Source organism: Hipposideros armiger, unplaced genomic scaffold, assembly GCF_001890085.2.
Source record: "Hipposideros armiger isolate ML-2016 unplaced genomic scaffold, ASM189008v1 scaffold_1, whole genome shotgun sequence".
In the NCBI taxonomy this organism is placed as follows: domain Eukaryota; kingdom Metazoa; phylum Chordata; class Mammalia; order Chiroptera; family Hipposideridae; genus Hipposideros; species Hipposideros armiger.
In genome coordinates this window covers 6,617,135-6,633,171 of record NW_017731351.1, presented here as the reverse complement: position 1 = coordinate 6,633,171, position 16,037 = coordinate 6,617,135, and the positions used below count along the sequence as shown (strand labels likewise).

Here is a 16,037-nt window from a genome sequence, read left to right as displayed (position 1 = left end):
CTTGCCGGTGCGTGGACTAGGCGGGAAGGACCGTGATCTGCAAGCTCCGGCTTCAGCCTTGCTGGCAGCACCTGGCTGAGGGAGACCCCATAGTGCTTAGCATAGGGTCGGCTGACCTAGGGCGGCGGAGCGTTAGAAACCCCCCTTTCCTCCCCGGGCGTGGCGCGTTTTGTATTCTGAATTGATACTTGCTGAGTCTACACTTTGGAAGAGTATATTTCGGCGGAAACATCTCTTGGTCAAAGGAAGGCGAAAGGAAGTTGATTTTTCTTTTGCAGAGTATTGTCTCCCACCCCACCCCCATCCGCGCTGGCCCTAGCTTTGACAGTAGAAAGTTAGGGACGTTTGTTAAAGGGATGCGTTCTTGTAAATTTCCTCTGTAATGAAATCATGGCTTTGAAACTGTCCAAGCGTGTAAGTTTCAGCTGGTTTCATGTTGCTGCTTTCACTCTGTGCATGCAGTGAAGCTGATTTATTCTAAGTTAACTAGACACATGAAGTATAAACACAGATGAATTAACCAGAATATTTATCTTGTATAACTATTGGGTGGTACATTATGGGCATATATTATCTCATTTAATCGTCACAGCACTCCTATCATGTAAGGTCTATTATTCTCATGTTATAGATGAGAGCATGAAAGCTCATAACACAGCCCTGAAAGCCACTTGTCCAAAGTCGGAGCTGTGATTTAAACCAGGTGACCTGGCTCCAGTTTACAGTCCCTCAGTCAGCGTGCTTTACCATCTCCCAAGCACCTGAAGAGTTTGCAAGGTGATTTTCATTTAATAAAGATGTACCAGGTGCGGGGAATGGGAAGGAAACTGAGGAACTGTCCTTGCCAGCAGAGACCCAGCAGTTCTAGAGGACAGCTTTTTCAAGCCCACACTTTGAGTATATTTTAAAGGTAGGTTTTGACCTCTAGAACCTGCCGTTCCCAAAACCACAGTGGTTTTGAACATTTGGAAGGCCATAGTTTGGAAAGTGTGATTGTACTCTAGATTTAGGAGTGTTTCTTGTTTGGAAACTTTAAAAAAGGAAATGTAGTATTGGACTAACATTAGAGGCTTTGTGTGTGCAAGCGTGCAGGTGGAATCAAATCATTTAACCTGAAATGGTGAAACTGCTGATAAAGCCAGAATATCTTGTATAATTGGTTGAAATGCTGTTTTTTCAGGTTAAGATGAAACACTGCAGATGGGCCTTCTGAAGATAAGGAGAAGAAAAAACATTGAAGACTCTGGGGAAAGCAATTCGGGTAAATATTTTGGCTAAGTTAGAAAAAATCTAATTTCTGATTAAAGCTCAGGTAAATAAATCTTATGACTTTCTTCCTCAGTTGTGTATTAATCTGCTGAAATGGTCAAGGAATGGGGGTGAGGTAGAGGTGGTGTACAATGTGACCTGCCATTCTATCTCCTATGAAGATAGAAGAATTAGGGGGAACAATTGGTAAAGCAAGGTCACCGACCAAGCTGGAGGGGATGGAATACAAGGATGCAGGTCAGGGGTACGTTAGATAGACTCCTACCAGGACAGGAGGTAGGAGGTGGTGATGATTATGGATACAGATAAATTGGTAGGAGGCAGGGTAGAGGTTGCTTCACAAAGTCCATGCAAGAGACGCCCGCTGATGGTAGAAAGAGGAAATGGCTCACTCACGGGGTTGGTGGCCTTCCTGGTGTGGGCTTGCCGACCCCGATCTTTGGGTAAAAAAGAGAGTAGTGTGAGGGTAGTTTAGCTTAAGATGGCAGATATGAACCATCCGGGTAGAGATACTTCACAGCTATCTTGCGAAATTATCTTTTTCATACTTTGTGTTAGTTATCTATTGCTGAGTAACAAATTATTCCAAAACTTAATGGCTTAAAACATTCATTATCTCAGAGTTTCTGTGGGTTGGAAATTGGAGTGTGACTAAGCTGGTTGCTTCTGGCTTTGGGTCTCTCAAGACATTGCAGCCCAGATATTGGCTGGGACGTCAGTCATCTGGGGACTCAGTTGGGGCAGGAAGACTTGCTTTCATGGTGGCTCACTCATATGGCTGTTGACTGGAGGCCTCAAGTCCACGCCACATGGACCTCGGTGGGGTTTTGTAAGTGTCCTAACAAGGCAGTTGGCTTCTCCTGGAACAGATGGTCCAAGAGAGAGCAAAGAGGAAGCTGTGCTGCGTTTGTGGCCTAGTCACACATCACTGCTTCTGCCACATCCCTTTAGAACTGGACCATTTAGCCCAACCCACAGTTGGGCGGGGAATTAATTAAGCTCTGCCTCTTGAAGGGAGGAAGATACAAAGAATTTTCGAACATATTTTAAGACTACCACACACCTTCTTTAGGGGCAAATAAGCACTTTAAAAACATGTAGATACAGCCTTTATGAGCAGATGAGAAGAAGGTGCAGAGGACTGGGGCGCGTTCGGTCAGATTTGGCTCACTTCACAATGTGGTCTTCCTTGCTGCTAATCAGACTCCATAACTGGATGTGTTACTGTGGTTATTAAAAGAAAAAGTGACTGCTGACTTCTGATTGACAGAGGATCCTTTTAGGAGAAAAAAATGCCATAGTGGGCAAAATATAAATTTATTACACCGAACATGAATTTTGGTAACATTCATGTTAGCTTCTACACTAGAATTTAGACCTGGGAGAAAGGAACTCATTTTTCCTAGAAAAGAAACGGAGGACTAAGATAATTATTGACTGACTTCTGTGAATGTAAAGGATGCGAGACAATATAATGCAGACTCCAAAGGAGATAGTCTAGGTTGAGATCCCAAGTCGGTCATGTCATAGCTGTGTTTGTGCTTAGCTTCTGCCACAGTTTTCTCATCGGTAAAAGGGGGAATTGTAAATGGATAGTTACTTGTGATGATTGGATGAGTGAATACACGTAAAGTATTGAAAACAGTGCCTGGCACATAGCAAACGGTGAATAAATGTTAGCTATTGTTATGGTAGCTATATTTTATTTTAATAGTGAGCTAATACCGTGGAATGAACATTTCAGAGTAGGATAACATTGACCAAAATATTTAGAGCCTAAACTTTAAACTACTGACCATATTGTACTTTGTCACTTTTTGTGCATATATCTGGCTCCATAACCATCTAAAGTATTGTGTCAGATGTCACCAGTAGTATTGTATGGGTCACATCCCCATAAAATTCTCGGAAATAGTCTTTCTCCTGGTTATACTTACATAACAGTTTAGTTTCAATTGTAGCAATATTCTCAGCTCACAGGAATTGGCTATTAAATGAATTTGTTGGGCTCTCTGTGTAGCATCATACTAATAAAAAATAATTTTCTTGGAAATTGATATGGAGAGAGTATTGGTGCACACATGTAGCCAGTTTCTTCCTCTCTCCCCCTCATATCCAAAGACCCTATTTTGTTGGTGAGTGGTTTGAATATCTATTAGGGAGGGTTTTCTGCCTGAAGTGACTTAGGTACAAGGTAAGCGAGGAGCTTAAGGACCAGATACAAAAATGGAAATAGTTTTAAAAATTACAAGAAACCTTCTTTAGAATTTTACTTTGCTGATGCGTTTTAGTGTTATGCTTTCTGGTATATTTCTAATCAAAATGGAAGTGATATGTTGAATTATTGATTAAAAGAATTAAAACAAACTTGTAGAGTGTGTTCACCAGCCAGCACATAAAGCAAAACCAGAACCCCACAACTAATCAGTGTGTGGGAGAGAAGGTGGGAGGATGAAAGCTTTCACTCGGGGCAATTTCTGTTGCTTTCTGTATCGCTGATCATATTAAGGAATATGCTGATGGTAGTAATTAGTTCTGGTAGATTATTACAGGTGTCTAATATTTAAATATCATGGGTTCTTTTAGACATGGAGAAGTTGAAGTCAGTTCTTACCTTATTAATAGTTTTCTATATCTTTTTAAACTTTTTTTTATTTTTTAAGATTTTTATTGGGGAATTGGGGGAAGGGGAACAGACAAGTTGCTGTCGTTTTGTTCTTCAGTCTAGTTGTGGAGGACGTTGCTTCACTGGCCCAAGTTGGCACCATCATTGCGCTCTTCCCGGGTGAGGCAGATCATTCGCCGGCTTCTGGATGGCCGCTCACTGCGGCTGCTGGCCGCTCACGCTGGCAGCTGGCTACATACGGTAGCCTGTGGCAACCCGCTGCCACAGGGGCTGCAGCCTACGCCGTCGCTGGCGACTCACGGCAGCCCAGCTCCAGGTTGAGCTGTTGTTCAGCATCTTAGCTGTAGAGGGCAGTGTCACTGGCCCTCATATGTGGGATCCGAACCGGGGCCCTCTGGGGTCCCAAGCCAGTTCTTAACCATCGCGCCACTCAGCCGGCCCTCTATATCTTTTTAAGACTTTTTTTTTTTCTTTCTTTCAGATAAGTATTTAGGTGAACCAGCCTAAATTTCTGGCTATAGAAGTGAGGTTTGCCAAAGAACAATTTTATTGGATGACCTGACTTCTTAGATTTTGCAAATTCTTCCCTGTATAACATGAAGAACCATTGTTGTATTGTAGCATAATTATGACATTGAAAAGCACTTGCCGTTTGTTCAGTTTGCCGACTGGTAGTGACCGAATCATCAGTCACCATGTCTGATGATCTGCAGCAGCAGCAGCTGCCTGGCGACTGCTGTACTTCGGTGTGTGGTCTGCTTCTGAGGAGCTCGCTCACTCGTGTTTGTAGAACTGTGTTATTCATATTAACTCTGGTTGTAATTTATGCCATCTATTTTCTTTTGATTATGAACTTACGTTATTTAATATATTTTTTCATTTACATATTGTAATGAATGAGACACCTTTTAGTCACTGTTTACTGCTGTGAATTTTATGGTTTTTTCGCTTTCACCTTTTTTGTTGAGCTGATTTTTTAAAAGAACGTTAGTAATAGTACAGTAGCTTAGCTTCCACTGTTAGAATGTGTTTCTTGTCAAGCTCTGAGCTCTATGAGTTTTATGTTCTTTTTTTGTTTCAACGCTTTAGTGTGTTTTCAAGTAAAAGATGGCCATTTACAACTTGGCAACGGGCTCAACGCAATCGAGTAACTTGCTCGAGCTCACAGCCAAGGGAGGGACAGAGAGGGTAAAACGAGCTTTGCATTTCAAATCTGGCTTTAAAGCCTGCTCTGTTTCCAGGATACCAGGTGATCTCTGTTATATCTGATCAAATGTTATTTTACCACTTACTTCTGTCGGGCTTTAGCGTTAATTAATAGTGAAATTATATTTGTTGCATTTAGAATTCTGGGAGTGAAAAGGACCTGCAATGACTCTTTGTAGATAGAGAGGGTCATACCTAATCTTTGACCTGAGAGGATAATTGTCTATTTTGTTTGTTTGAATAAACAGAGTAGAACATTATATAATTTCGTTTTATGTACACACACCTGCTGACCCTGGCCAAAACTGTTAAGGCGACTAAGTTTGCTTTGGTCGCTCTTTTGTGGTCTTTCTGGATCTTGCTTGTTAATGACAAAAGTCATCTACTGAATTAATTTACATTAATAACACATGGTAATAATGAACGGTAGCTATTATTGACGTACACCAAAGCTGTCTTTGCATTTTAAGAGAGAATATTGGTTAGTACTCTATTTAAAGGAATGGATGGTAGACTTTTAGGCCTCGTATCCTAATGGCTAAATTTTTTTAGGCAGAGACTTTTCAAATCACTGTATGCTCGGGGTAGTGCCAACTGTTATATACATTCCAATACCATGTGAAATGTAAAAGCTCACGTATGTCTTTTATGTGAGACGTTGGTTGCAGTAGGTACCGCTCTACTTTGTGTACTTTATCCGCGCAGCATCATGGCGTGGGAAGGAGCTTCACAAAGTCGTTTGTTTTCGGCCGTCTACCTTTCCATCGGTGAATGCTCAGACTGTTTGAACCATTGCAGAAACTGTTCACATGAATTAAATAGTCTTCAGACTTTATTTTAGATAAAACTGATGTTGTGATCTGATTTGTGTTTTACTTCTGTTTTGGGATGTCGTTATGCCACAGGAAAGATAAGCAGTCTATTCAGGCAGTCCCTTGGTCTTGGTGTCTACTGAGATATTTGGGTCAATTGCCTGGCTTCTTAATGGTTAAGGAGGACATAAATTTGACTGTGAAATTGGGAACCCTACAAAAGAAACCAAACAGTAGCTGCAAACTTTTCAAGTACACAGGTGTGTATATTCTATAATAGTTTGTGGACCAGTAAACTTTGGCCTCTGGGTGCACAGTGCAGAAACTCTACAAAGTGCTTACGTCACAGAATTTCTGGCATGCAGCATGCTGCTGTGTCCTAACAGTTTTCATCTTACTTGACGATGAAGAGATGATGAATGGTGATGGAGTTTAAAGGAGGCCTTTAAAGTTGATTTATTACCCAACTTTTAAAACCCATGTAGTTTTCCTTTATGGAAAAGAAACTGGTTAAATGTAGAGAAGTTTAATATAATGGTCTGAAGATATGTGAACACCTTTCATATATGAGTTGTAACTTCACTGTTGCATGAGGAGCTTGAGAATAATGTTTTTTACTCTCATTTTTGTTATATTTGCAATTGCGTGGTTAAAATGTTGAATATCCTCTTCTTAAACTCAAGCAAATGAAAATCAAACTTTCTCCGGGGTGCGAAAGATCCCTTAGGAGTCTCTTTGGCCCTAAATACATTAGAGATACTTCCTTCTCTTTGACAATAGCTCACAGTTATGTACTTTTTAATGATGCATTTATTTCGTTCATTTATGAAACCAGTGTTTACTGAGAGACTGCTATATATCAGGAACTTTGCTGGCTATTGCATACTCAACTGAAGAGGACAAACCATTCTTAAAGAAATAGACTTCTAGACTGACAGTCACATTGTGATGTGACAACTGCTAAGATCCAGGTCTTCATTCAAACGGCCTTTATGTAGCATTTTCTGTATTGTCAGTCATCCTATTAAGATCGTTGTAAATATTCCCAATCTTACGCCTACTATTCAGAATTCCTTAGCTGTATAGTCAGATTTTTAAGTTCCATAAATATAAATTGAATGAGTAAACAAACAAAAGTAGCCCTATGTTATCATGCACTGTCTTACTATGTGCTCCAAATAATCAAGCTCAAGCAGCTACTTCCTCACGACAGTGGCAGGGTAAGCTGTGGCTCTTCACAGCGAGGTCTTCTCCAGCCATAGGTAGTTATATAGACATAGTCAAGTTTAAGCCTGTTACAGGAAAACCTTATTTCTGCAACCCTGTGTCAAATTATGGGCTGATACTCCTTTTGAAGGAGCAGTGTAGGCCTGGGAGGGGATGAGCAGTGCAGTGAGGTTTTCTTGAGGACCTGTGGACAGGTGCACAGACCATGTACTTCCTCCCATTCCCCTTCTCAGCGGATGAAGGCCCTCTCATCCATATTTCAGCTCCCACCCTCTGGTAGGGCCCTCCTTCTGCCGTTGTTATAAACACAGATTAAAATGTAAGAAAAGTAGAAGAGGAAAAGGAACTGTAATGGGAACCAACAAAGAAAGAATGCAATAGAAGAGGTTTTAATAGATGTAAACTTTAACTTATAATTTACAAACATATGGAAGCCATCAGATTCTCTCATCTTTCCATCCCGGAACGTCCTTGAATCTGGGTCCATCCTTTCCTGTGTTCTTCCTGTTCAGATGAAGGAAATGTTCCTCTTTGTCAAAAGCCAGCCCCTTTCCCACCTGCCACGTCTTGTCTTCCAGCCACCGCTCTCCCCTTTTCCTTTTTAAATTATGGAAGTATTATATGCCAATTGTAAAACATTTAAATAACACCTAAGTATGAAGAGTAATGAAAGTGAAAGTCCTGCTTCACTGATTTCTTCTTCTTTCCCCATATCTCCACCCATTGCTGTCTTGGAGTCACCACTTGTGGCTTTGCTCATGTTTTTGCAGATTAAAAACAGTACAAATATGTATACATGTGTGTACATACACATACACCACATATGTGCTCACATATGCATAGGTGGTGTGTATATGAAATAATGGGGAGTCTGTTTTTTAACGTAAACGAAATACTACACATCTTGTTTCTCAACCTGCTTTTCCCCGCTAACATCACATGTGACCTGGACAGTTCTGTGTCAGCCCACATAGGGCTCTCCTTCTTTTAGGAAGTCTGTGTATTATTTCATAGTAAGAGTATCCTGTAGTTCAACTATTTTCCAATACTTGACATTTTTTCCAGTTTTTCAGTACGATATATAATGATGCAGGGTTTTTCTTAAAAAAATACTTTATGCTCGAGCATTTCTGAGAAATGGAGCCTAGACCTGATGTCCAAGTGAAAGCGATACCTTTTTATAGTATCTGATAAATTGTTCTTCTCCAAGAGATTTACGCTCTTCAGCAGAGTATGAGTCATGCCATGTTCCTGTACTTTTGCCAATATAGTTGTTTGCAACCTTTCTCATTGTCACTTAGGTAACTAGTGAGTGATAAGTGGTGATTTTCCCCAATTGCTAGTGATACTGACTTTCTCTGAACTGCTTATTGATATATTTCACTCATTTTTCTATCAGGTTTATTTGTATTTTTTGTATTGATTTGTAGGCTGATCTTTGAAAGACCAAAATCGCAATTTGAAATTCTATCTCTAAAAGTCTCCTGATGCAAGTATTAGATGTTAGATGATTTTACTTCGTTTATACCAGTGGGAGAGAAATAAAATAGTTTGAATGTACTGTTTGAAAAGATTGTACAGATAATTCATCGTGGAACATAATCTTTCTTGGAAAGATATTTCTTGAAAGGGTGGTAGTAGTGGTGGCGTTAAATTAGGAACTGTGATAAATTTCTCGTTTGTGCTGTGTTTGATTAAATTTTCACATTTTCATCCTTTTCTTTCTATGTCACTAAAATAATAATTACCACATTTTTTTTTCTAATGCGGACAGCAGTTTTGAAATGAATACCATGGATTTCAGAAAGAATGAAGAGAATATAGAGGAATTATGAAAATATTGAGAGAGCATGTCTTCAAACATGTAGATTGGTGTTATTTTCTTATGTAACAGATGAAAACACTGCTGAAAATGATATTTGTAAACAGTGGCTGTGTTCCAGGCATTGTCCCTGGCATTGTGGATACACACCTGAACAAAACAATTCCTATTGGTTGTGATCGCTCAGGAGAGGGGAGGTTGTACATCTTTGTCAGGAATACCTTAGAGGGGAGGCCCTGTTCTTCCCTTGACGAGCGCAGTTTTGACTTATCCTAATGCTGATGTTGTTTACTTTGATCACTTAATTAAGTACTGGCTTTCTCAAAGCTCCCCTTCCCCCTTTGGTCATTAATAATAATTTTTTTTAGGGGGAGTTATTTGAGACCATATGGGTATCCTGTTGCTTATCAAAATTTAATTATTTCTATTCATATGGACTCAAAGATTCCTTTTTGTTAAATGGGTTGTAATTCATTACTATTTTTTATTTTGATGCTTAAATTGTCCCAGATTTTGCAGTGGGAGCCTCTTGATGCTGGTTTCTGTGTCCTTTTGACACGTTCCCGTCATTCTTCAAGCACCTCTTTCCTTACTACAGGAATCACCTCCTCTTTCCTTGCCCAGTTGTGGAATCAGCCATTTCTTCAAAGAGCCCATTTTCTCTTAATAGAAAATGGTTTTTAGAAGGAAAGTTCTCTGCTCTTTTTTATTGGAGTGTTCTGCTCGCAGGACCTGTGAATGAATATATGCATACACATTTACAGCTGTATTATGTCTATATCCATTTATATAGAAAACTATGCCTCCAGCTCTTATCTAACACCCCAGCGTTAATTCTAACTTTCTTCCTTTATATACTACGTCCTCCGCAGGTAGAAACTCGGTTCCCATGGTCTAATGCATTGACCTCTTTGGTTAAGAGAGCCCGTCTGGCCTGGGCGCTCTCCCAGGTGCTTGTCCTCCTCTTCAATCATCACCCTCCTCCATGGTCACTCTCCTTCTCTCTCGGGGGTTGAGGCCTACCTTGTGGGTTCTGACCCCTGCACCAGGCCATCCCGCCGCGCAGGTGCCCTGGTCACTCCGTTCAGCCCTGGCACCTGAGCTGGCCTGCTCTCCTGCCTGTCCCCCACCGTGGATGCCCTCTTCCTCCCTGGCAGGCTCCTCACCCTGTGCCTCAGGCTTCCTTGCAAGTGTGGCCGCCTCGAACACCCTGAAATGCGGCCGCTCTTCCACTCGCCTCTTCTGGGCACAAATGGATCCTTCCTGTGCCCTCCTGGGGCTCTGGCATCCACTCTAGGCCAGAGGCTGCTGTCCCTCCCTCCCCCACATGCAGATGGCCGCCTGACTGCTTCCCCTGTAGCTTTGAGACTGAGCTCTTCTGGAAGGGAAAGGAAGAGGCAGCAGCCAGTTTGGTTTAATTCTGTCATTTGCTCCAGGAAGATGACGCAGCAGCTTCTGTTGTCAGCTTGCAGTCCCTCCACAGCGGAGCTGGTGGTGCGCCCCTCGCGCAGTGTGGCTGCGCCTGTAGCCCAGTGCCTCTGGCTCTCTGCAGCCTCCTTGCTCTGACTTCTGTGCGCCAGCATGTCCACGTCTTACTTTAGGGCCTTCGTGAAGTCCTGGCTTTTTCTCCTGTGCTCGCTTGAAATGTATCCTTTTAACGAGTGAGCCTTTATCTGTTGATTTCCCTTAAAGGTTTTGCATTAACTCATAAATGGAAACACATTGGTGAGAACTGTGTGATGCCGCAATTTTCCATCTTTGCAGCCTGGACCCCTGTTCCTAATTTTCTTTGGGCTATGGGTAGGAGTCCCCATTTGGGATGGGGACTGTTGATCCTTTTGGTGGACAGGTCACTTCCCCTTGGATTTGCTTCAAAATGGGTCCTCTTTTTATGTGGGAAGCTGAATGCTGGGACACATCCCTCATGGAATATCCCCAGGTGTCAGCAGGTGATACATGTGTGAAATAGTGAAAATAAGTGTGAAATAAGTACAGGTGTTATTTTGTAACATGTAAACTGTTCTATGTGTGAGTATTTGGTTTTAGATTATAGGTCTTTTCAAAGTGCTTCCTCCCTTTTAAAAGTTTTATTTTATTTTTTAGTTTAGAAAACTAAAAAAGGAAGAAAAAAAAGTTCATTTTGTAAAGTTAGCCCCTATATTTTAAGTTGCTGGTTGATGGATTTTTCAAAGCTTTGAAAAATATGAGAGCGTTTTTTCTCTCAGTTTTATTGAGATATATCTGACATATAACATTGTATTTTCTTGAGGGTGAAATGGATCTCTTAGGAGTCTCTTTGGCTCTGAACATTTTGGAAATACTTGCTTATCTTTAGCAGTAATTCATAATTATGTACTTTTATAATGATGCATTTATTTCATTCAAATATTATCTTCCTTCCACCTGCTGGAGTAGTAAAGTAGTATAACTTGCAAGGCTAGTCTCTTCCTGACCGGATCTGTAATTGAGGCCGTTTTGTTGGGGGTCTGTAATTGACATTGAGTGGCAGAGTGAGAGGGCTCCCCCTCCTGGCCTCCCGGCTCCATTTTAAATGAGGTTTCTCTTGCTTAATTTTCACAATTCTTAGTCTCTTCTTATTGATGAGATAAATATCTTTGATTAGGTTTTAGAGTAATGATGTCCTTCTTATTTGGAGCCAGAGTATAATAACCGAACTGAGTCTCTACTCATACTTAGTGTGGTGGAATCAAGTCATTAAAAATATGATACATTGTTGTATATTTTATATAGAATTGTGGACATGTTTTGTCGTTTGTATTTTTGCAGGCTTATCATTAAAGGAAGCAGAGTGTGATTTAATAAAATTTCATATTTACTAAATTCACCTTTTCCCCGTGTACATAATTTCCCTTGCAGATTAATAAATCTCTGATTCTAAATTTAACCTTTGAAATTTTAGATGCTGCTCTGGAAAAACTTCAGTGATGGATCAAAGGAAGAATGACAGTATTGTCCCTAGTATCACTCAGTTAGAGGATTTTCTTACAGAACACAATTCCAATGTTGTTTGGCTCCTTGTTGGTAAGTAGGATATGTTGCCTTATACATTACTGCTTTTTATGTATGGATTAACAGCTGCGGAGTTTGCAGCAGTGGTTGGCTGAAGTTGGAATGCTTGCAGCGTATTTCTCTGAATGCTTGCTCTGGGAACTGCTCTGGAGGGCTCTTTTTCTGAGGCTGCCTGCTTGTCTGACTTAGGGGCGGAGAGGAGAGAAATTGCACTGTTTCCTGTTCCAGGGCCACTCCTCCACCCCCACCCAACACACACAAACACTTTTGCTAGCTCTGTTGTAAAAGTGATTCATCCTCATGGTAAATGCATTTTTAGAATAAAATAGAATGTATACACCTAATTAACCTCATTTCTTCCCTTACCCCTTACACACTTGGTAGTGGGCTCTAGTAGTAATACTTTTTTGTCTAATATTTGTCTAATATGTCTAATAAAAAGTTTTCTAAGTACATACAAATAACACAAAACTGTATAATGGCAATAAGAGGGATGGACTATCAGTGAAAATGAACAAATAAGGGGGAGAAATAACAAAAACATACCAAGGAAGGGAGAGATGACTGCATGCTGTGACCCAGGAAGCTTCTGTGGAGCCCAGGATTTGATCTGAATTGTGGGTAGCGACGACAAGGTGGATAGAAAAGCAGGAGGGTAAGATGGGGTGAGAGAGGAAAGGGGGGCAGTGATGGTCGTTGAGCGTCTCTGTGTGCGCACATCACGCATCGTCTCACTGGCTGCTCAGAGCGAACTTGGTAGGTTATTTATTCCTTTCAGCATGTTTGGGAGTCACGACCCATGTGCTTTGCGCTTCCCTCGTGACACCACAGGACGTGCGGTAGGGACATGGGCAGAGATGGAGTGTATATAGAAGGAATGTAATGATTCATGATTTGTAGGTAGGATTAGGTGACCATTTAAACTTAGAGTTCTGTTTTTTTTAATTGATGAAAGGGAACTGTTGTAAATTATCATTAATGAAAACCAAAAAAGTAAAATAAAATGCAAACCATTAGTATGAAATAGAACTTCATAAAAGCAGCGTTGAAGATCACCTGTTAGATTAATTAAGGGCAGAATTCTTCCTTATTTCCTATCCCTTCTCCTATCACATAGAATTTCAAGTTTTCTGTTGTGTAGAATTCCTTTCTTTAAGGGAAAAAACAGCAGAAAAATATTGGATTGTTTAATCTCACAGTTTTACTAGTGGCCTTATGATATTGAAGGTGGGGTTGGGGGTGGGGTGGGGCATGATACAATGCCGCAGTCCCTGGGCTGTTTGATACTAGAAGCGTATTTTCTCAGCAAATACCTCTTGCCTTTCTGAATGACCCACAACCACCTGCTGTTGGCACAATAATTTACATTAAAAAAAAATACAAAATGACTTTAAACTTAAAACATGATAAATCATAAAAATAATTTTTATGGCTAGGTCATAGCACTTGCTACATCCAAGCTATTACCATCAATCTAAGCTCCCCTGAGAGATGTATTTTGACTCTCAGTGCTGTGTTTTATGTATATTAAATAATTCTTTTAAAAAGGTAAGAACTTAATTTGATGTTGCTGAAAGGTTACACACGTTAAATTGCTTTATGTTACTGTATCCTAATTTAGAAAACAGTAATACTTTTTAAATGGGTGAGTTAAAAAAATTATTATCAGAAAATGCTTTTTTGTGTTTTACTTTTTATATATTCATGAGCTAGTTTTTTTTGGAATATTATAAATTTTACAAGTGACTATAAACTTCATGAAAAGTGGTCAAATTTGGAATATCATTTGCTGTAACATATTCAGTACAAGTAGGTTAGTCTCATCAATTACAGCCAAATAGTAAAAGCTGTCCTATGTAATGTAGATGTGCCTTTAAGTAGGCTAAAATGCCCACTTATTTCCATTACTTTTTAAAAAGAAGAGTCTGTTTATTTAAAAAAATGATGACTTTTCTCTGATTCAAAAAAATATGAATTTTCTTTCTTTTTTAGTCTTTAGGAGATAGTTTGGGGATGAGCTTTTAGCCTTCCTAATAAAGGTGGATGTTTTTCAGAATATTCAGAAATATGTGCTTTCTTGTCTCAGAACATCTTAACATATGTTTGATAACTAAAACAATAAAAGCAGTGAAAAAGGAAACAGAAAAAAAGGAAAGATTACTTCAATTGATCTGATTAGAATCTTTGCTTTTCTGGTTAATGACTAAAAGAGAATGAGGAAAGTTTGATAAAATAGACTCAACCTCTGACTTTAAAATTTCAAGTTAAATTGTAAGAGGACATATTACCGTATGGAAGTAAATGCTATGATTTCTGAATGTGGTAAATGATCTACTAACAAATTTTTCCTGAGATATTAAGGTGATTGAAAGACATCCTTTTGCACTTTTTTCTCCCAACAGCTACCATTTTGTCCTGTGGATGGATTATTTATCTCACATACTATAATTCTCGGAATGTTGGTCTTATTTTAACATTGGTTCTTAACAGATTATACAAACATGGCTATATCCATATTGGTAAGTTTGAGTCACACTGCATTTTTTTCTTCTGCATAATCCTGAGGTGTGTGTTATAAATTTATATTTTACAAGCAGGTCATAGCTTTAGAAATTTCCTTTGTTTCTGAAGGTTACACTGCTTTAATGGGAATTTCTGTCATGCAGCAGTCTATGACAGGTTTTGTACTTTACCTCATTCTTATGTTTTGAAAGTGTTTCTGTAGCAACTTTTTTACTTTTCTTTGCTTAGAAAAGATGCTCATTAAAATAATTTGAAAAATATAGAGTAAGTTTCTAATCTCGATGAAGATTTTGCTGTTTATTTTTCTTTTTTAAGTAACCCATACTTTAAAAATCTGTAAGTTAGAATCATCTTGTGTATTTCATTTTGTGGCCTGCTTTATTAATTTAGTTTCTGACTACTTGTAAATGGGAGGATTGCAGATCAATGGGAGGGTGTATTAGGAAACTATGCTTTGGAAAGCCCTAAAGCAGTGGAAAAGGGGAGAGGGGACCCTGAATTAGAACCATTCTCAACTCCTTAGAGTTGAGTACTGGTTAGTGGACATAAATAAACTTCTCTCAAGCACCAGTAGTCTTCCATTAATTTGAGGCAATGACTGGCTCCTGGAGTCACCCGAATTAATGGAGGGAAATGTGAGTTAATCATTGCTTTGGGTTCATTTAATGGCTGAGCATAATTAAAGGAATTAGTCATATGAAGCAGCTATTTAAACTGATGTCCTCATATGGTTATTTAGTAGCTCAGTCCATAATGATGATACTTGTCACACTCTCTGAAGAAAGAATGATAGGGATTAGTAAGCTCTAGGGATATTAGGAAGGCAGTCAGGGAACATTTATTATTGAATGAATTGAATGCTAGGATTGTTTTAAGCTTTGAGGGCTCTACTATCAAAACAGTTACATTAATCACTGTTGTTGTTTTCCTGTAACAGGCTCCTTCTCTTTCTCTGTTCTTTCTGGGAAAGTCATGGTTCGTGAAATCTATTACATTACAGAAGACATGTCTATTAGGTAAACAAAACAACGAATTTAAAAAACTATTTTGAACTTGAAGTATTGTAAAATTTTTTCTGATTATTTAATGTGACTTGCTGCCTCAAATAAAACCATAAACCAAAAATCATTGTTTTCAGTAAATCATACCTGGTGAGTTGATGTTTTAAAATGTTTCTGTAAGTAGATTAATTTAGCTAAAGTTTAGACTGGCAAAAAGTTTACTGAATAGCAGGCTATGGCAATGAATGAAATCTCACTTCATTCTAAGATGAAAAATCGAGCCATTAAATTAGCTGGTCATTTGTGCTGTAGAATTCATGGTGGTCATTTATTATATAAAATAAGAATAAGAGACACTGATAACTCTCATCCTTTAGGTCCTTATTGGGCAATAAGTTTTCAGAATTGTTTTGCATCTGTTAACAACTCTAATTTTACTTTAAGAAGGAGACACAAATGTGAATATGTTTGCTATATTTTCTCTTTTGTAAGCCTTGAATGAAAAGCTTACTCTATTTTTG

General features: G+C 39.2%; 1 protein-coding gene across 9 annotated transcripts in view; it reads left to right on the top strand.

Moving 5' to 3' along the window:
• The window catches only part of BLTP1 (bridge-like lipid transfer protein family member 1), a 169,084-nt gene that overhangs the window by 608 nt on the left and 152,439 nt on the right, over positions 1–16,037 (top strand). For all 9 annotated transcript variants that reach the window (XM_019667736.1, XM_019667803.1, XM_019668173.1 and 6 more), the window contains exons 2-5: positions 1,181–1,261; positions 11,883–12,004; positions 14,395–14,511; positions 15,453–15,531. In XM_019667736.1, coding sequence (XP_019523281.1) covers positions 11,908–12,004; positions 14,395–14,511; positions 15,453–15,531 — 293 coding nt within the window. In that variant the 5' untranslated portion in view covers positions 1,181–1,261; positions 11,883–11,907. The remainder of the gene's footprint in view (positions 1–1,180; positions 1,262–11,882; positions 12,005–14,394; positions 14,512–15,452; positions 15,532–16,037) is intronic.